Source organism: Brienomyrus brachyistius, chromosome 19 (genome assembly GCF_023856365.1).
Source record: "Brienomyrus brachyistius isolate T26 chromosome 19, BBRACH_0.4, whole genome shotgun sequence".
In the NCBI taxonomy this organism is placed as follows: domain Eukaryota; kingdom Metazoa; phylum Chordata; class Actinopteri; order Osteoglossiformes; family Mormyridae; genus Brienomyrus; species Brienomyrus brachyistius.
In genome coordinates, this window is record NC_064551.1 from 867,311 (window position 1) to 888,867 (window position 21,557).

General features: G+C 52.2%; 1 protein-coding gene and 1 long non-coding RNA gene across 3 annotated transcripts in view; both read right to left on the minus strand.

The window, feature by feature from the left end:
• Positions 1-21,557, minus strand: part of LOC125714442 (uncharacterized) — a 78,358-nt gene that overhangs the window by 22,992 nt on the left and 33,809 nt on the right. The gene's annotated exons all lie outside the window — the stretch shown is intronic.
• Positions 1-21,557, minus strand: part of rtn1b (reticulon 1b) — a 30,157-nt gene that overhangs the window by 5,580 nt on the left and 3,020 nt on the right. The window contains exons 2-3 of one of the 2 annotated variants that reach the window (XM_048985049.1): positions 15,704-16,234; positions 12,927-13,574 (exon numbers count right to left, since the gene is read on the minus strand). In XM_048985049.1, coding sequence (XP_048841006.1) covers positions 12,927-13,574; positions 15,704-16,234 — 1,179 coding nt within the window. Of the gene's footprint in view, positions 1-5,570; positions 5,737-12,926; positions 13,575-15,703; positions 16,235-21,557 lie in introns of those variants that run through there. The other variant, XM_048985050.1, reaches the window with a different exon arrangement.

Here is a 21,557-nt window from a genome sequence, read left to right on the forward strand (position 1 = left end):
GCTATCACACACCAGTGGTGGGGAGTGAGGTCAGAGTTCCAGGGCAGGGCTATCACACACCAGTGGTGGGGAGTGAGGTTAGAGTTCCAGAGGAGGGCTATCACACACCAGTGGTGAGGAGCGAGCTCAGGGCCCAGGAGGCGGGACTATCACACACCAGTGGTGGGGAGTGAGGTCAGAGTTCCAGGGCAGGGCTATCACACACCAGTGGGGGGGAGGAGCTCAGGGCCCCGGAGGCGGGGCTATCACACAGCAGTGGGGGGGAGTGAGGTCAGAGTTCCAGGGTAGGGCTATCACACACCAGTGGTGGGGAGTGAGGTCAGAGTTTCAGAGCAGGGCTATCACACACCAGTGGTGGGGAGTGAGGTCAGGGCCCTGGAGGCGGGGCTATCACACACCAGTGGTGGGGAGTGAGGTCAGAGTTCCAGGGCAGGGCTATCACACACCAGTGGTGGGGAGTGAGGTCAGAGTTCCAGGGTAGGGCTATCACACACCAGTGGTGGGGAGTGAGGTCAGAGTTTCAGAGCAGGGCTATCACACGCCGGTGGGGGGGAGTGAGCTCAGGGCCCCGGAGGTGGGGCTATCACACGCCAGTGGTGGGGAGTGAGGTCAGAGTTCCAGGGTAGGGCTATCACACACCAGTGGTGGGGAGTGAGGTCAGAGTTTCAGAGCAGGGCTATCACACACCAGTGGTGGGGAGTGAGGTCAGGGCCCTGGAGGCGGGGCTATCACACACCAGTGGTGGGGAGTGAGGTCAGAGTTCCAGGGCAGGGCTATCACACACCAGTGGTGGGGAGCGAGCTCAGGGCCCAGGAGGCGGGGCTATCACACACCAGTGGGGGGAGTGAGCTCAGGGCCCCGGAGGCGGGGCTATCACACACCAGTGGGGGGAGTGAGCTCAGGGCCCCGGAGGCGGGGCTATCACACACCAGTGGTGGGGAGTGAGGTCAGAGTTCCAGAGCAGGGCTATCACACACCAGTGGTGGGGAGCGAGCTCAGGGCCCCGGAGGCGGGACTATCACACCTAATGAGCTGTGTCAAGATGGCCTTACACCAGGCATCAGTTGCAAGTCTTCGCATTTTGCTCTACGTTTCCATCCAGACGTAGCTACAGTACAGGCCGAAGCCTCGGAAACCAGAGAGCCCCGTGAGCTTAGTCTAGTTACAATGATGCCTAGTAATCCACAGTGCTGCCTCACTGAGGCTTCATGGGCTTCCAGCTCTCTGCCCCCCCCCTCACTCCCTCCCTCCCTCTCTTCCTCCCACATGCCCTTTCTTGCTCTCTCTCACTGTCCTCCTGTACCCTCCCTCCATCTCTCCATCCTGCATGACCTCTCTCCCTCTCTCTATCGTCCTGTACCCTCTATTCCTCCCTCTATCTCTCCATTCCCCCATACCCACAATGCATTGTATCAGCACGTGACCTACAGGACATAGACTGACACTGTTTTCTGCTCCTCATTAACCCCAATAATCAGACTCAGTCAATCAAAATTTTATTGGACCTGAATAATCAATCACAAGCTAACAAACCACATCATGCCAGTCATCCTTGTCTGTAGCTAATGAATCCCCCGTCCATAACTAATCAATCTCCTCTGTAACCTAACATGGACGAGTGATAGTCTACACAAAGCATTGGCTGAAGGATGGAGCACACCCTCACTGAGCACACAAGCTGGTCACTGACCATGGCTGGGCAAGGACACTGGTGCTCCACAGAGCAAACTGACCCATGGCCGAGTTCTAATTGGATGGAGTCATGACTGAGTTTTGATTGGATGGAGCCATGCCTGAGGACTGATTGGATGGAATCATGGCCGAGTTCTGACTGGATGGAGTCATAATTGAGGTCTGACTGGATGGAGTCATAGCTGAGCGCCATTCTGACCCAGCGGGAGCTGAGGACATCAGGGCTGAGCTTTAACTGGGTTATTCAGAACTGCTCTGGGATTCAAAGACACAGCTAGTACTGTATATCACAGATAGAGCTGAAAGGCGAATTTGGTACATGCTGCTCTCTTAACCGTCCTGCCGGGTTCAGAAGACACAGAGCACACACAGGATAGGCTGAAATTCACACAGGAACTGCAATCGATGCAGCGATTAACAGAGGCGTCACTGGCAAGCACCAGTTACCCCTGTGTGAGTACAATCACCATAACAACGCAGAGCAGATGGACAAGCACAGGATTCCGTAACCATGGAGACCTGGTCCTGGCTCCTCCCACCTACAGCCCAGAGCAAACGGGGCTCCCTACCTTCACACAGGAGACAGGCGAGACCAGGGAGCTCATGGCAAATGCAGCTTCAGAGGGTGCAGAAGCACCAGAAAGGCCCCCGCAGGGCAAAGCAACAACACCCTGCTTCCGCAAGAGCCAGAGAAGCTGCCAGCGTGAGAAGGAGCAATTGGGAAGCTCTTTGCAGAAGGCCAGGTGAAGATCTGAAGCTTGTAATGACCAAACCAGCTATTTTCTTCACGAGGTGTCTATTGCAGGGGTACAGTGTGCCTGGTAGCTGTCCTAGGAGGCCGGCAGGGAAGAGCTGCGTGGAATACTGTAACCTTCACCCAGAACAAGGTGGCGCTGGAATATACTTGCTGAAACCGGCCAGTGTGAGCTGACCATTTCTGCATGAAGGGGCACAGCTAGAGGTGACCGTCCTGCTATTAACACTGTACCTCCTCAGGACAGGCAGAGAGCTCAGGACGCCTCCACCCCGTCACTGTGCTGGAGCAGCCAGAACCCGAATGCTAACAGCAGAGTGGCGATATTGCAGAACATCTGACCTGCTATGCTGAGCCAGGAGCCCAGTGACTCAAAGCAACCAGGAGGTGGCACTCTTACGGGCCTCAAACAGACAGGAGGTGGCGCTCTTACGGGCCTCAAACAGACAGGAGGTGGCGGTCTTGCGTGACTCAAAGCAGACAGGAGGTGGCGCTCTTACGGGCCTCAAACAGACAGGAGGTGGCGCTCTTGCGGGCTTCAAAGCACACAGGAGGTGGCGCTCTTATCATACATAGAAATAGTGTGAAAGAAGAGAACAGAGTAAAGGAGATCTTAGTGTGACTTCCCCTAAGGTAACCCAGCAGTGTGCTTCTGCGTAGGACGGATGCTGCTTTAGGCACATCTGCATGCCACCTCACTCACACTGGGCAAAGAGGTGACACAATCTCTGTGTTCCTCCACCAGCTCCCCCACAACACCCATGGATTTCAGCTGTGCCATTTTGGGCAGCATCACAGTCATTCTTTCCCCTGGGAAGCTCTGCAGCACGCCTGGCCAGCTGCACCACATCTCAGAGGTGCCTGCGCAGCTGCAGAATGCCACACAGGTGTCTGCGCAGGACATCGCAGGCCATGGGTGTCGTTAACGGAGAGCCAAAGTAGGCACTCACATCTCAGAACCTCACATCTCAGAACCTCACACCTCAGATCCTCACACTTCAGATCCTAACATCTCAGAACCTCACACCTCAGAACCTCACAGCTCAGAACCTCACACCTCAGATCCTGACATCTCAGAACCTCACACCTCAGATCCTGACATAAAAGAACCTCACACCTCAGATCCTAACACCTCAGAACCTCACACTTCAGATCCTCACACCTCAGATCCTCACACCCCAGAACCTCACACCTCAGATCCTCACACCTCAGATCCTCACACCTCAGAACCTCACACCTCAGAACTTCACACCTTAGATCCTAACACCTCAGATCCTAACACCTCAGAACCTCACACCTCAGATCCTAACATCTCAGAACCTCACACCTCAGATCCTAACACCTCAGAACATCACACCTCAGAACCTCACAGCTCAGAACCTCACACCTCAGATCCTAACACCTCAGAACCTCACACCTCAGATCCTAACACCTCAGAACCTCACAGCTCAGAACCTCACACCTCAGATCCTCACACCTCAGATCCTGACATCTCAGATCCACACACCTCAGATCATCATCTCATATAAATATAAACAAAATTATGAAAATTGAATTTATGATTACATGTTATTCATATTTTTCAAGAACACACAAAAAGAAAGGCGAGAAAAATCTACCTTTGGGTCTCCTGTGACTTCCTCAGACAGCAGGCCAGCATGAAGGCCGTCTGTATCGACTAGTGCTGCTTCTCCATCTCACACCAGGACCATGACCTCCTCTGATCCTTGCCTTTTGACAGCTTATCAGTTTGACAGCTGGCTAAACATGTATCAGCTTTTAATGTGGATAGAACCAGCCAAAGGCCACCAAGGTCTCACAAGAGCAGTGCTGAAGTGCAGCCTGTATTTGTGCATCATCGCATTAAATGCATCTCAGCAGACTGCTGTGGGTGACTTGTTTAGTGGATGCACACTTTGAGCACAGGCTCCTGAGAGAAGGATTTGTGCAATTAGAATGGTCAGAATGATGGAACCATAGCAGTGCTGTATCTCCCAGCCGCAGTGCAGCTCCAGGCGACACAGAACAGCTGCCAGACCCTGAAGAATAAATGGACCAACATCTGCTTCACAGCCTGAACCTACAACCTCACCAGCCTGGTCCTGCGACCAGGTCCCTGCACATGTGGGAATGTTGATTAGCAGGTGCCCTGATCCGGTCACCAGAAAGTACTAGGAGAAGCTCAGGGATCGAGCCCAGTTTGTAATCTAAACATGACATTAACTGTAACTGGATCTCAAAAGGTTCACACAGCGAAAGCCTAAGTGTCGTAGATGCAGGTAAAGTCCGGGGGGGGGGGGGGGGGGGGGGCAGGGTAAACACTCTCCGCAGCTGGCCAGTCTATAGACAGCTAGTTATCAGGCACACAAAGACCCACAAAACATACACACACCCCACAGAACGGTCCCCCAACGCTCTCAGGTGGCAAGCTGAAGCACAGAGACGAACACAGGGTCAGGGAGGGGGGGGGGGGTGCATTGGCGTCTCAGAGCCCCGGGGAGGGGGGCCTGCTGACCCACATCCATCCAGCCCTGACTCAGCACATCTGACCAGGTCAGATGATCAATGAAAATGAGAGGACAGGTGAACAGGACACCGGATCCTCAAACCAGCCACCCCCACAGAAAAGGCCAGCAGTGGGGGGGGGGGGGCGAGAACCCCCCTTCCCTACATGGAATGTTCCAGGCCACCTCCTGCCATGCGACAGCCAGCCACATCCAGCCGAACCATCTCACCTAAGAGCCCCATGCCGCTTTGCCATGATGATAACCGGGAGGGGGGGGCACTGCACACAAAAGGTCCCCCGACGGAAGACAGTCGTGGATGTGGATCCATCAGCTGGGGCGGCTTGGATCCCAAACCCCCAGCCCCCGCCATCCTGCAGCCCCCAGCCCCCCCCATCCTGCGGCCCCCAGCCCCCGCCATCCTGCAGCCCCCAGCCCCCGCCATCCTGCAGCCCCCAGCCCCCCCCATCCTGCGGCCCCCAGCCCCCCCCATCCTGCGGCCCCCAGCCCCCCCCATCCTGCGGCCCCCAGCCCCCAGCCAAGCTCCCTTTGTCTCTTGCTGCTGCTGCCTCCCCCACCCCAGACACACACATGCACACACACACGCGCGCATACAGTACCCTGGCACTTCCAGTTGCTCCAGAGGCACGGGGGCTGGGTGGAGTCGGCGATGGTCTGCATGCTGGAGCACAGGAGAGCGGACCGGGCTGAGCCAGAGCGGACCAGGCTGAGCAGAGCGGAGTACAGCTGAAGCGTCTGGCTACCTCACTGAGCACACGGGCGGGCAGGGAGGGGGGAGCTGGGGGAGGGGCCTCGCTACGCGGAGAACGGGGGGGGCTGTGTGAAGGGGAGCAAGAGGAAGGAGAACAGCAGAGAGGATGACAGACGGCGGGAGGGGGGTCAGGGGAAAGTGGGGCAGGGAAAACAACAGGATGGCAGGAGGGAGGAGGAGGGCAGTGGGTGGGGGCTAGGAGCAAAAAGGGAGAGAGAGACAGGGAAGGGGGGGGTGACTGTCAGCCGGAGGGCGGGCCTCAGAATGAGAGCAGAACAGAAACAGGCACAGCCTCCACTGCAGCCGATGAGAAGCAGAATATAACAGGCACAGCCTCCACTGCAGCCGATGAGAAGCAGAATATAACAGGCACAGCCTCCACTGCAGCCGATGAGAAGCAGAATATAACAGGCACAGCTTCCACTGCAGCCGATGAGAAGCAGAATATAACAGGCACAGCCTCCACTGCAGCCGATGAGAAGCAGAATATAACAGGCACAGCCTGCACTGCAGCCGATGAGAAGCATCACTGCCTCATGCACACAGCCACAGACCTCCATCACTGACACACACAGTCACAGACCTCCATCACTGACACACACAGCCACTACAGCACCCTAAGCACAGCCTGTTTGTTGAGCAGCAAATAAGGACGCCACCCCTCCACCTGCTGCCCATCACACAGACTGCATGCCACTAACGAGTCTCACGCAGAGCCATCAGATGCTATTCTGCACTGGCAGCCAAATCAGAGGTAACAAGGCACCAGGAGAGTCCAGGCAGGATGGTGTCATGTGACATAATCCCCCCTGCCCTGCCTCCTGGTTGACAATGCAGTTGCAGCTGAGCCCCACACGTGCAGTGAATCAGTGCTGATGGCTCAGACACACTGCTCCTTCCAGCCTTTGGAACCCAGTGCGTTGTGTAATATTCAGCGTAGGTTACACTCACGCCCTTAAGCAATATGGCACCGAATGCTGTGGCAGGACATGACACGGCTTGTGAAAAATCATATTTTTTCCAACCTGTTTTTCATTCCACCACCAGGGGTCTCCCCCCAGCACATGAGCAGAGCCAAACGCTGAAGTATCACAAGTCAAGTGACCTTCGCCAGGAAGCTGCAGACAGGACGCCCACTTCTCATTGGCTGCTTGCTGTCCTGACAAAACGGAAAAATCAGGGCGCTGACAGCAAAGTGGGCCGATCGCCTGAGTGCAGGCTGCAGTCACCACGGCAACCAAAACGGGTCTGGGGGATGGCACACATGCTGCAGTGCTGCCAGTCCGTCGCAGGACACATACACACACACACACACACACACCACAGGTATTTCAGAAATGCCAATTTGTCTCACTGCATCTCTTCGAGTCAGATGCACATGCCACAAGGATAGCAAAAGTGGGACTCGAACCCCGACCCTGGAGGACTGAAGTTACTCCCCCGCACTGCCATTCCAGGCAGATCAGATACAGCCCAAAGCTAAAAGAAGACACACGATGTGTTTGCTGTTAATGGGCAGTAAGTGCAGAGCAGAAGGGAACAGTCACAGTGCTGGGATAGAGTCCCATAAACCTGCAGCTGTGAGCGGCTGCGAGCTGGCACCTCACCCCCACGGATCCACTGCTGCATCCCATCTCCGTTTCCATAGAGACGGGGAGGGAGCACCAGCAGAGCAGGTCTCCATGGCAACTCAACTCATCAATCCCCGGCTGTCAGCATGCCAGCTAAACAGCTGCTCTGATGTCAGACGATGGCGCTCCTGCCCTGGGGGGTTTGAACCCCACAGCTGTCAATCATCGGTGCATATGGGCTCTAACCATCTAAAACCCAGGAAGCACTGATGCGGAGCACGGAGCCTGAGGTACATTCATGAGTTCAGTGGCAAGCTGCACATAGTTAGTCTGGGAGACAGGGGAGGTCGCTCGGGCCTGGCGGCTGGGGTCCACTCCCCAGGAGCCTGACAGCAGGACCGGCACACAAACGCGTACACACACACCCACACGAGCTACAGTCACTCAAAAGATGCACCAGAAATTGTACTAATGCAGGGAAAACCTGCTGCTCCTCTCATTCCTGTATCTGAAGCCTCTGCTGTGCACCTTTTTAAACTTTTGAAGCAGCAAACCATTAATCATGAACTGAATCATCACCTAAAACTGGAACCATGAAGCAGTGCAGGCCGTGGAGGTGCTGCAGATGAGCCTGAACCAACCCCCAGCTCCTTTCAGCCATTAACAGCTGCCCCTTATCCTTCTTGCTTGGTGGAGGATCAAAGATTCTCCCTGCAAATCACTGGAATTGGGTGCCTCGCTCATTCAGACAGGCAGCCAAACACAGTGAAGTGGACAAAGCGAGGAGGAGACCCCAGCAAACCACACACAGGGGCTCCGGATCGTCATAGAAACAGAACAGAAACCAAAGTGTTACTTGCGGAGTAAGTAACAGCAGCCAAACAGCAGCCATTCAGTGCTCCATCCAGTTCTTTCGGTTTGATAGCCGATATGACAGCAAAAGCAGGAAGCACATGAAGGGAAAGGCCAGCAGATACAACACAGCGACGCACTGCTAACGTGAAGGGAAAGGCCAGCAGATACAACAGAGCGACGCACTGCTAACGTGAAGGGAAAGGCCAGCAGATACAACACAGTGACGCACTACTAACATGAAGCTGTGGTTTGTAAGAAGAACGCCCTTCAACTAATGTGCCTGTGTAACCTACATATTAAAAATACTACTGGAATGAACCCAGTGGAAAGCTTCAATGAAAATTCATGATTCTGTCATTGCGGATTGATTATTTCAAAAATAATATTTATGTGTTTTTTATGGGTGGTACTATAACTTCATACCTCCAGGGGGAAGGGAGTTCAGATACCCGTGAAGTGAGTGTGTGTGTGTGTGTGTGTGTGTGTGTGTGTGTGTGTGTGTGTGTGTCTGTGTGTGTGAGTGAGTGTGTGTGTGTGTTTAGGTTTATATTACATTGTGGGAACAAATGTGGAATTCGGCATCATACTGTGATAGAGCTTTTTGCGGAGATGCCTCTTGGTGTTTGATTTGCGGGCGTTTAGGTGAGCCTTGGAGGTGAGCCTTGGAGGTGAGCCTTGGAGGTGAGCCTTGGAGGTGAGCTTGTTGCCTTTGAGGTTGGGGTGCCTCACGGTTCCTGGACTGGGTATCAATATCCCTGTGATCCCACAGAAAGTTATATAGTTTGGATAGATTGATGGATGGATGGATTGATGGATGGATGGATTGATGGATGGATGGATGTCCATCCCTGTACTTTGTCAGCAGCCTCAAGTGCTGCGCTAGAGACTGGCTTCATAGCACTCTGCACCCTCAGACTGCATGCTGAGAGAAGAGATTGTGTTCCAGCAGGCGATGTTTTAAGCGTTACTCACACAAGGACACCGAATGCCAGCTGGGAATCAAACGGCGATCCCCGCATTTGCAGCTACCGTGCCGTGAAAATATCTGTATCAGACTGAGCTTGTGAATGAAAGCTGAGGCCTGCCTGGGAAGAACCTGCCTGGGGAGAACCTGCCTGGGAAGAACCTGCCTAGGAAGAACCTGCCTAGGGAGAACCTGCCTGGGAAGAACCTGCCTGGAAAGAACCTGCCTAGGGAGAACCTGCCTGGGAAGAACCTGCCTAGGGAGAACCTGCCTGGGAAGAACCTGCCTGGGAAGAACCTGCCTGGGAAGAACCTGCGCTCCTTTTCTTCTGCTCCTTTTAAGGCAGGTGGCTTCAAAGATCACATATCCCCGAAGGTGTGGAGCAGGTCAACAAAACAGGAGTAAACTTACAGTGGCTGCTGAGTCACAGCATCAGTATCAGTAGCTGAGGATGGTGGCAGCACAGCAACAAAAGGAAGAGCGGGTTCAGATACCTACCAGTGAAGCACATGCTTAGCAGCAATCCGGGACACAGGCTGACCTGCAATACACTGCATCACACTGCATGACTCTCCTGCGTCTCAAAATGGGATCACCTGCCTGCCTTTTGCTGCCCCTGATCTTCAAATGCATCACAAGAATTTCAAAGTGGGTAAAGCGGATTTCACCCACCAGCGCCGTGGCATTGCTGGCTGTGTCTTCAAAATAAATAGCAACAAAAAGTATAAAAAAGTAAGAGCGGCTCTTGTCTGCCCGGAATCTGAATGAGAATAACAGCTTTTTGTAAATGGTGCTTACAGGGCCTTGAGTTGTATGGCAGAAATTGCCTGTGAAAATGTGTTTTTACAATCTGCCATTTCAGACCTGAATGACTCATTAAGCACGTTCACCAGGCATCCAGAAAAAGGTAGCTGATCCAGGAATTATCGCTCTTCTTTGTGACAACGCTACCGCTAATGAGTTTTCCAAGGTAACTCACGCAAGGGCAGGTGCGGGCAAGCTGTACTTTCAACATTCTACCACTAGAGGGCAGCAAATACCAACCAAATAACTGAGCCCTACAGATGCAATGTTATCTTGCTACATGGCGATCCATTAAACCAGTGTTTCAGTCGGAATAATCTATTTATGTTTCTCTGTCCTTCCCTTCATATATCTCACCGTGTGCCCGCTGAATTTTTCGAAATGAATGCAGTCTGAATCCTCGTGAATTTCACAGTAAAATACATTAGAACTGGACTTTGCCTTAAGGTAACAGGAATTCTGTAAATGATGAACTCTGAGAATAATGCACACAGTAACTTACACTTACCATTAAGCTCCTACAACACTACATATTTCACTTATTAATTGTACTAATTGTTCATAAATGGTCATTACGTTTTTGATTAATCATGAAGATGCAGCACAAACACTTTGTAGAATATAAAGAATAATATTAACCGTTATAGTCCACCCACCTTAATACGATCTGAGTCAGTATAAACGCTGTAAAATGGCATAACTGTATGAATTGCTCATATATACAAAAGCACTTAGATGCTAAAAATAGCATCCATTTCCCATACCGCTTACCCAGTAGAGTGAGACTATTCCAGGAAGGAGAGGGCATGAGGCAGGAGGCTCTCAGGAGGAGATGTCAGGCCACCAGAATGTCTATGCTGATTAGTGACACAAACACTTCACCGATAGACTGGCACCTTACTGGAACTTCAGTATTGCACCATCTATATGGTCCACCGATACCAGTCCAGGTGGCACCAGTGGCCCTGACTCTCAGCGACTTCCCTCCGCTTGCCACTCATGAGCTAATATCAGTCAAAAAGATCAGAACACGCATAAACACCTAAAAGCGAAAACATCCACCTCCGTAATTCATGGGGAAGTCGTACGATGGGCCGACCTGCCCACTGAGTAGAGCGTCCAGCTGGAACGCTCTGAAAAGAGGTCAAGAGATGGCAAACGTAGCGCAGCACAAAGCGCCCACAGCACGCTGCAGGAGCGCAGAGGAGGGGGATCCTCGCAGGTACCACAACCTCGCAGGTTCCACAACCTCGCAGGTACCACAACCTCGCAGGTACCACAACCTCGCAGGAGGCAAAGGCAGCTCTGAGCCTGGAGGACGATGAGGGAGCAGGGGGCTCATAGCACGCGAGTCCATGCAGAAAGATTCATGTCAAACGAAGATAGATGACAATCGGGCAGGAAAAGCACCCATAAGATGGGTGTGTGACACGCATCACAAATGCCAAAGGTACTGTTACATTAGAAAAATATATACACTACCGTTCAAACGTTTGGGGTCACTTACAAATGTCTTTGTTTTCCATGAAAACATACATGAAATGAGTGTGAATAGGAGATATAGCTAAATAAATAGGAAACAGCCACTGAAAAAAGTTAGAAATAATCATTTGTGTTCTTCAAACTTTGCTTTCATCAGAGTCTGAAAGCCTTGTAGACCTTCGCCATTCCAGATGCCTGTTTGCTGAGGTAATGTGATAAGGTTTCAACCCGTGCCTCAGTGGAAGGATGTTCCCCGGCTTGGACTGGCTTCATGGGGACTTCTAACGGACCATTCGGTCAAGCTGCTCTCATAACAGCTCAATGGAGCTGAGATCCGGTGACTGCGCTGACCACTTCCTGCATGGAATAGCCTTCATTTCTCATAACAAGAATAGACTGACAAGTCTGAGAGAAAGTTCTGTGTTTCTGACCATTTTGAGCTTGCAATCAAACCCACAACTGCTGATGCTCCAGATATTCAGCTAGTCCAGAGAAGGCCGGTCTCATTGCTTCTTTAATCAGCACAACAATTTTCATCTGTGCTAACATAATTGCAAAAGTGTTTTCTAAAGATCAATTAACCTTTTAATGATAAACTTGCATTAGCAAACACAACATTCCACTGGAACACAGGACTAATGCTGTTCATATGTAGATATTCCATTCAGAAACAGCCATTTCCAGCCATAATATTCAATTTACCACATTAACAATGTCAACACAGTATTTCTGATCAATCTGATGTTATTTAAATGGAAAAAAAAACTTGCTTTTTTTTCAAAAGCAAGGGAAGTTCTATGTGACCCCAAACTTTTGAACAGTAGTGTGTATATAAGCAAAGGCAGAATCAGTCAAAATTACCACAACAAGAGAGAGACAGAGCACTTAAGCTTCAGGGATGCTCAAAAAAATATGTCCTAAGGTACTACACAGTAAAACAGCGGTGGGAAGGTCCGCAGCTTCCAGTGGGAAGGTCCGCAGCTTCCAGTGGGAAGGTCCGCAGCTTCCATAGGGAAGGTCCGCAGCTTCCAGTGGGAAGGTCCGCAGCTTCCAGTGGGAAGCTCCTTCTCAGCATCCCCTACAGCTAGTTTTGGCTCGAGCAAAAGCGGCATTTGGTTTCTGCTCTGGTTGTTCTCAGACCTCGTTGCCATCTGATGACTGACTGACACAATGAACCGCAGCTGCTTGTTCTGAGAAGCACTGTGTGGCTTTTCCTGACTCCGCCCCCAAGGTCCCCCATGTTCAGCTCGGCAGGGTCTCTGCTTACCTATAGCACTGCTCATACCTTCTGTATGGGATTTAAATCCATACTTTATTCTTATAGGGTGAAGGGGGGGGGGGCACACCAGCTGCACACCATGGGTCAGACTCCCCCGTGGTGCGGCTGATATGCTAATGTTAGCAGCTGTGCATAACAAGTGTGACTGTGCATGTGTGTTGCAAACAGGATCATGTTACTGTGCATAGCCAGTGTAGCTGCATATGTGCTGCATGTGGGTTTATGTAGCTGTTTGCTCGGCACTCCCACCTGTCTCCCGATCCAGGCCCTGTAAGAAGGCCGGCACTGAGGCTCTCCTGTCCGAGCCCGTCCTGGTCTGGCTGCTCCGCCTCTGCTTGCTGGCCTTTTCCTCCACTGGGGGCTGCTCCACTCGCACTGTCGTGGTTACTGTGGCGGCGGGAGGCGTGGCCTCCACCACCTCTCTTCGGATAGCAGTGACATGGCCCACATTTGGGGTGGGAGCAGCGGAGGAGTCAGGAGGGGCTGGTTTATGTGCGGAGATGGGAGATGGAGGCGAGGCAGCCCGTCTGGGCTGGGCTTTTTCAGGGGGGGGGCGGGGGGCCACACGCTGCTTAATGGGACTCTCATCACAGGGCTCCAGGATCAGCTCGCTGTCCAGCTCTGCCTCCCTCTCCTCCCGAAGGATGCTGTACTGGATGGGAGGTGGGGGGGGAGCAGGGCTTGGGGCTCCTGCAGGGGCGGGGCTAGGGTGCGGGGCGCTGGCCGGCCCTTGGCGAGGGGGGGGCGGCTCCTCCAACACCAGCTCGATCTCAGAGTCGCCTGACTCTATGCTGCTGTCCTCCTGGTCCAGAGAGTCTGGCTGTGTAGGGGTGCTGCTCGGCAGGGGACTTTCCTCACTGGCCTGCAGCTCGAGATCCAAGGGAGAGTCTGCCTCCTCTACAAGGAGAGAGAAAGGAATGAAGGAAGAAGAGGAAGGGAAAGGGGAAAAGGATAAAGGGGAAGAGGAAAGGGAAAAAGAGGCAGAAGAAGAGGAAGGGAAAGGGGAAAAGGATAAAGGGGAAGAGGAAAGGGAAAAAGAGGCAGAAGAAGAGGAAGGGAAAGGGGAAAAGGATAAAGGGGAAGAGGAAAGGGAAGAAGAGGCAGAAGAAGAGGAAGGGAAAGGGGAAAAGGATAAAGGGGAAGAGGAAAGGGAAAAAGAGGCAGAAGAAGAGGAAGGGAAAGGGGAAAAGGATAAAGGGGAAGAGGAAAGGGAAAAAGAGGCAGAAGAAGAGGAAGGGAAAGGGGAAAAGGATAAAGGGGAAGAGGAAAGGGAAAAAGAGGCAGAAGAAGAGGAAGGGAAAGGGGAAAAGGATAAAGGGGAAGAGGAAAGGGAAGAAGAGGCAGAAGAAGAGGAAGGGAAAGGGGAAAAGGATAAAGGGGAAGAGGAAAGGGAAAAAGAGGCAGAAGAAGAGGAAGGGAAAGGGGAAAAGGATAAAGGGGAAGAGGAAAGGGAAAAAGAGGCAGAAGAAGAGGAAGGGAAAGGGGAAAAGGATAAAGGGGAAGAGGAAAGGGAAAAAGAGGCAGAAGAAGAGGAAGGGAAAGGGGAAAAGGATAAAGGGGAAGAGGAAAGGGAAAAAGAGGCAGAAGAAGAGGAAGGGAAAGGGGAAAAGGATAAAGGGGAAGAGGAAAGGGAAAAAGAGGCAGAAGAAGAGGAAGGGAAAGGGGAAAAGGATAAAGGGGAAGAGGAAAGGGAAAAAGAGGCAGAAGAAGAGGAAGGGAAAGGGGAAAAGGATAAAGGGGAAGAGGAAAGGGAAAAAGAGGCAGAAGAAGAGGAAGGGAAAGGGGAAAAGGATAAAGGGGAAGAGGAAAGGGAAAAAGAGGCAGAAGAAGAGGAATGAGAAAAAGGAAGAGGCAGCAGATCAGGAATTGGTAAAAGAGTAACAGGAAGAGGTAATGGTGAGCCAGAGTGAGCACCAGCATGCCGGGGGGGGGGGGGGGGGGCATGTGACCCACGTTACTGTGAGCCCATTGCAACCCCCCCCCCCACACACACACACACACAGCAACAACGGCAGGATTCAAACCCCAAGAATGCTACCCACTGGAAACCCCAGACAGAGACAACAGAGGGGGGGTTCAAATCCCAAGCATGTTACCCATTGAAAATCCCACTGTCCATACATTCTGTCACTGTTACTCTCCTTGCTTTCCGACTGTTACACCCCCCTTGTCCTTTTTATTATTTTTATACAGGTTACTTGCTTTCTTTTCCTGTTCATTATTTTTTCTTATTCCTCACCCTGCTTCCTGTGACTGTTACTCTCCCTGCTCCCTATCACTGTTACTCTCCCTGCTTCCTGTCACTGTTACGCTCCCTGTTTCCTGTCACTGTCTCTCCCTTCTTCTTCTCACTGTTACTCTCCCTGCTTCCTGTCACTGTTACTCTCCCTTCTTCTTGTCACTGTTACTCTTCCTGCTTCCTGTCGCTGTTACTCTCCCTTCTTCCTGTCACTCTTACTCTCCCTTCTTCTTCTCACTGTTACTCTCCCTTCTTCCTGTCACTGTTACTCTCCCTGCTCCCTGTCCCTGTTACTCTCCCTTCTTCCTTTCACTGTTACTCTCCCTTCTCCCTGTTACTCTCCCTGCTCCCTGTCGCTGTTACTCTCCCTTCTTCCTGTCACTGTTACTCTCCCTTATCCCTGTTACTCTCCCTGCTCCCTGTCACTGTTACTCTCCCTTCTTCCTGTCACTGTTACTCTCCCTGCTCCCTGTTACTCTCCCTTCTTCCTGTCACTGTTACTCTCCCTGCTCCCTGTCACTGTTACTCTCCCTACTTCCTGTCACTGTTACTCTCCTTGCTTCTTGCCATTGTTTCTCTCCCCGTTTTCTGGTTCATTATTGTTCCTTATTCCTGTCGCTGTTACTCTTATTGCTTTATTGTTATTGCCACTTGCCCAGTCAATGACATGTGCTGTGCTGAGTGACATGCTGCCTGTTTTGCTCTGTACAATGATATTCATGGCCTATATTTAAATTCGCTCTGTGTTGTAGGAGGGAACATCACAGAAAGGTCTGTGGCCATTCACCTGTAGGGGGCGTGGATGAGCCATGGCTGTCCTCTTCCGGCTCTGACAGGGTGACGGTCGGCACGCCCATCACACCCACACTGAGGATGCTCTCCCGCTCTGACAGCAGAGGGCGGCGCTGCTGTGTGATTCCGGCTGCAAGGGCCTCCATCGTGGGGGTGGGGCCGGTGGTATCTGGGGCAACCGGGCTCTTCGCTAGGTCCCTTCCATAGGAGTCCTTGTCCTGCAGGATGTTGGAGGTGGCGGCGCTGACCCGCTCCCAGTCATCCAGGACCAGTGGCTGGCCCACCAGCGGATCCTTCCGGCAGCTGATGTCCATGTAGTTGTAAGCCTCCGTCTTGCCCGACTCCAGGAGATCCCGGGCAACGTCGATGGGGTCGCTGGGGGTCATCTCAATGCCCGAGTCAATGCTAAACATGCCATGCGATTCCAGGCCAGCGATTCGGTCGCCCAGCGGACTAGTCTTCTGCTCCTCACGCTTCACCCCGCCCGAGAGATGGGACACCTCCTGCTGGAAGGAGTAGCTCTGGTCTGAGAAAGAGGAGGTAAAAAGGTCACTCTCGGTTTTGGGGGATGTCCTCACTGGACCTCCTGCTGAAAGTGAGACACATCAAGGATGCCTGGGAATCAGGAGATGGGAAACACAGCAACGCAAGCTACACGCAGAGGATTATCTGTGACGGAGAAAGGTAGGAAGGGGATTTGATCAAACAGAACATCACCGACCACGAGTCCAAACCCACAAGACTGAGCACTAAGACCCTGCTGCTAGAGAGCACAGCAGACAGGGTATTCCCGAGAGAGCACAGCAGACAGGGTATTCCCGAGAGAGCACAGCAGACAGGGTATTCCCGAAAGCCTGCCCCCCACCTAAACTCTCAAACCCATCGCACTCTGGCTGCACTTTCATAATGGGGACCATTCCATGAACTGGGCAAAGACCACATTCCCTGACCACCGTCGAAATGAGAGAAGAGAAATGAGGGAAATGGGAATAAAAAGAATGGAATCAAGGCCACATGGAGGAGGAGGCGGAGGGGTGAGGGGTGCCGAGGTTAATTGGTCTGGGCCGGAGGCAGTGGAGTGCCCCCCTGTGGTCCCCTGGATGATGACGCCATGGCAGAGATTCGCGCTTGACAGGAAAGCTGAGCAGAGGCCTCCGAGCCACTGGGTCCTCAGCTCGCTCACTGCACACTGCAGAAGGGGTGTACTTCCCCAATCAATACAGAAAGCTCTTAACTCGTCTGGAACATTCCATGGCGTACTGCTTACGCGGGCTCTGCCTAATATACGATGTCTGCAAATTGCTCTAGAGGAGATAAGTGGGGAGGAATAATTGCTCAGTAACATATAAGAGCCAACTAACAGTGAGCATTAAAGAGGCTTTGTGTCAGCATGGAGGTATTAAATCCACTGTGGGTCCCGAACGCCGCTGTCCTACATCTCACTCAGAGACCATCTGGGAAAAGGGTATTTTTACCATCCCGCAGCGGAATAGGCTATGGGCCCTTTCCATCAGGCTGAAAGTACCCATGATGCATTGCCACAGCCTTCTGATAGGGTAGAGGGGATAGGAGCTGAGTTCATGATTTGTTCACAGGAATTAGTCACTCAGAAGAAGCTTCACCGTGACTTAGGTCATGCATCTCTATGAAGGGCATGAGGACGGCTTGGTAGCTTCACACGGCACAGACTGAACTTTCTACACTCTCATGGACTCCAGGGGGAGCTGAAGGGTGAAAGGTCACAGACCAGTGGGAGTTCACTGTGTGGAACATAAGACAAAATTAGTGATCCCCGGCAGGGTCGGTGTCCATCCAGTCGGCACACACTGCCGTGGTCGTTTAGTCGCAGATCAGCACTCTCAGCCCGAGAGGCTGGCAAGCGGGTCGCCGTGGCTACTCAGAGGCAAGAGGCGGAAAGACGAAGTCCACATCAGGGAAGAAGGCAGAGTTCCGAGAGCAGGCCGCAAAGCTGGGAAGGTATTTCATGTCTGATGGCATCGCTAAGGAGGGGGCCCACATTCACAGCTCAGCATGAACTGTCCGTGACAGTACATAACCCCGTTACTCATCTGAATAGTGTGTGTGTGTGTGTGTCTGTGTATCTGAGAATGTGTACGTCTACAGTTTCCTTGCTAACATATCGAAGCGCGCCGTAACCCTGCGCTGCTTTAATATGCACGCTCACCGGTTTTCCTGCGTTTTCGCACAGGGGTTGGCCCTCACAGCACATCGGCGGGCACAGTTTCAAACCTCACTAACGTCCTCCTGTTAATGACTCCAGGTTACTCTACAGGAAATTAGCATAGTGCTAATTGGAGGGGGGGCACTGAAGGGCAATAGATCTTCAGGCCTTGGTGGGCAGAACTGTGGAAAAAGGTGGCGAGAGATGACAGGCAGACAGAGCTGTGACACGAGGCTGTTTGATCCTAAGGACAGAAAGCCGGGCTCAATGTTGGCCAAGTGAGGGTCAAAGCTACACAGATCGTGGAGCTTGGCGCCCTGCCGATTGTATGAGCCGCACTAAGTACAGGGTGAGTATGACATGGGCCAAGAACTGGGGGGGGGGGGCAGATGCTGACACGGAGAGACACGTGCAGAGGGAGCGACAGCAGGCATGCATCCCAAGGAGGAAAATGGACGTCAGAGGGAGACGCGGCTGCTCCCGTTTCCCTGTGTGGAATTCATTAATTAGCCTGATTTCCCCACGAGACTTTCCATGTCTTGTCCAGCCTAAGTACTATCAGCCCATCCCTGGGACATGGCTGAAGCTGGAGGCAACATGGGTGGTACGCTAAAAACAAACTAAATAACCGTAGTTCTTGGCTTTGAATGATAATACAATAATGGCCTGGATAACATAAAAACAAAATGTTTCTGCAAGAGCCGTGTTAAGAGCTGCATCACACACATCCATCACTGCTGATCCCCACCTATTGCTGATCCCCACCTACTACTGATCACCACCTACTGCTGATCCCCACCCACTGCTGATCCCCACCTACTGCTGATCCCCACCTACTGCTGATCCCCATCCACTGCTGATCTCCAACCTCTGCACTCTTCTCTGATGTTCAGATCTCATTTTCACCTGGGGGAGGCACAGGTAGCCCCCCATCCAATCAGAACTCTTTACATACCAACAATTAATAGTGCAATGACCCATTTTCTGGCCAAAAAAAGCTCTGGTACAAACTGCTGAATTAGCAGCACTTGCCTTAACCCTTTGGCAAAGCGCATGCGGTGCCCGGAGCTGGGACACCGCACCACAGTTGGCCTCTCATTGTACCCGACACCATACTCCATGGGCAACAAAGAAGGTCTTATGCAGGTCCTCTTCTGACCTCCAGCACTAACGGAACATGCGGGCACAGCCTGACGCATTGGGGGAGGCGGGCGTAGGGGCGAGTGGGGGATTCCAAGCCCATTGTGCTGCAGCATACAGCCAACAGGACCCGTCACCTCAAAAGAAGAGGCCTCTTGGGCCCAGACACAGAATAAGTGAGGGAAAGGTTTGTATGTGTATGTGACACTCGAAGGAGAGCATGGACAGAGATACTGGAAGGAGAGCATGCACAGAGAGCACCAGTGTGCATTACACTGGAAAGAGAGCATGCACAGAGAGCACCAGTGTGCATTACACTGGAAAGAGAGCATGCACAGAGAGCACCAGTGCGCATTACACTGAAAGGAGAGCATGCACAGAGAGCACCAGTGCGCATTACACTGAAAGGAGAGCATGCACAGAGAGCACCAGTGTGCATTACACTGGAAAGAGAGCATGCACAGAGAGCACCAGTGCGCATTACACTGAAAGGAGAGCATGCACAGAGAGCACCAGTGTGCATTATACTGGAAAGAGAGCATGCACAGAGATCACCAGTGTGCATTACACTGGAAAGAGCATGCACAGAGAGCACCAGTGCGCATTACACTGGAAAGAGAGCATGCACAGAGATCACCAGTGTGTGTTACACTGGAAGGAAAGCGTGTACAGAGATCAGCAGTGTAGATGACACCTGAAAGAAAGGTATCGCTCAAGGGTTAGTTAGAAGTGGATTCCTTATGATCATGGGCGGAGTCATAACCCACAGACTCACCTGCCATGTACGCTGAAATTGGTGCATTGATCTGTAAGTTTTGGATGAACAGAACGATCAGACTATTACTGCTGTTAGCAGGTCAGACTCTGCCCTCTTAGATGTTTTATGAAGACATACTCTATTCAGAAGCACATCCTGTGCCTCCTTCTCTTCAAGGATACCCAGGGAAGAAGAGTCTGCCCCACTTTCCTGCCCCCGAGGAAACAGCTATGCGGACAAACAACCAGGATCATTTACGTTTTAAAAACACACTTAATGCTCCTTAACGGATATTTCTAAATTGAAAATCACCTGGGGCGGCATGGTGGTGCAGTGGTTAGCACTGTTGCCTCACACCTCTGGGATCCGGGTTCGAGTCTCCGCCTGGGTCACATGTGTGTGGAGTTTGCATGTTCTCCCCATGTTGACGTGGGGTTTCCTCCGGGGACTCCGGTTTCCCCCCACAGTCCAAAAACATGCTGAGGCTAATTGGAGTTGCTAAATTGCCCGTAGGAATGCATGTGAGAGTGAATGGTGTGTGAGTGTGCCCTGCGATGGGCTGGCCCCCCATCCTGGGTTGTTCCCTGCCTCATGCCCATTGCTTCCGGGATAGGCTCCGGGCCCCCCGCGACCCAGTAGGATAAGCAGTTTTGAAAATGGATGGATGAAAATCACCCCAAATCATGCCATGTCACTGGGACAGTGAGAGACCAACCCTGAATCTCACCATGTCGCAGAGGCAGTGACAGACTGGCACCAAATCACGTCATGTCACAGCGTTACACAAGCGCACTACGGCCTTTCTCCCACTCAGTCTTTTCATCTTTACCTGAGCTACACTATGTGGCCAAACACATGTGCACAGCAGACTGTCCAAAAACTCACTCTGAAACCACGGCTTTTCATGTGGAGTTGGCTCACTCTTTGATGCTATAATAACTGCTACTTTCCTTTAGGTGGTTGAGTACTGATGTTGGGTGATCAGGTCCCTTCCTGTAAACTTGTGTGTCCTACCACTCAGCACTGAACCTGTTCCCAGATGTTTCTACTTCACAATCACTTTACTTGAGGCTGACCATCCCATGATGGTTCCAAGAGGCAACTCACTAACCTCTTATATATGACCAGTCAGCCTGCTGTCAGTGTTTGGTGCTGGAGGCTAAACAGTAATTAGTTATTTGTGTCAGGAATGGCTGCAGCTTAATTAGCCAGGTCCTCTAAGCCAGCGTTTCCCAATCTGGCGCTCGTGGACCCCCAGACAGTCCACATTTTTACCCCACCAGGTGCTGGGAGGGAGCAAAGATGTGGAATGGAAAGGAAACATTGCTATAAGCAATAGGGATGTCCACATGCTATTACCCATACAGTGTAACAGCAAGAGTGATGACAGAAGCCTTTGCAGCGGCTGCTCTTACAGCATGAGGGCTGTCAGCTTCCTCTCTCCTCTCTGACAGTGTCATGTGGCTCCAATGGCTTCCCCTGCCCCCCCGAAGCTGATCTTAAAGGTGCGAATCTGACCTCTGAAGCAGATAAACTGAAACCTAACGGGGTCTGACGTCTTCATGTCCGACGAGTAAATCCTTGTAAATTTGAGGCTCACTCAACCCCCCCCAAATCCACCCCCTTGTGAATGGCTTTGCTCCAGAGCTCAAGTGAGCACTGCTAGCTCTCTCGTTACATAACCCCACGTGGAGCCCGCAGCGAGCCCCATGGAGAGCTCATTACGGCCGCCTCCCCGGCGCCGGTGCGCCCGCTCCCCGCTCCCCAAAG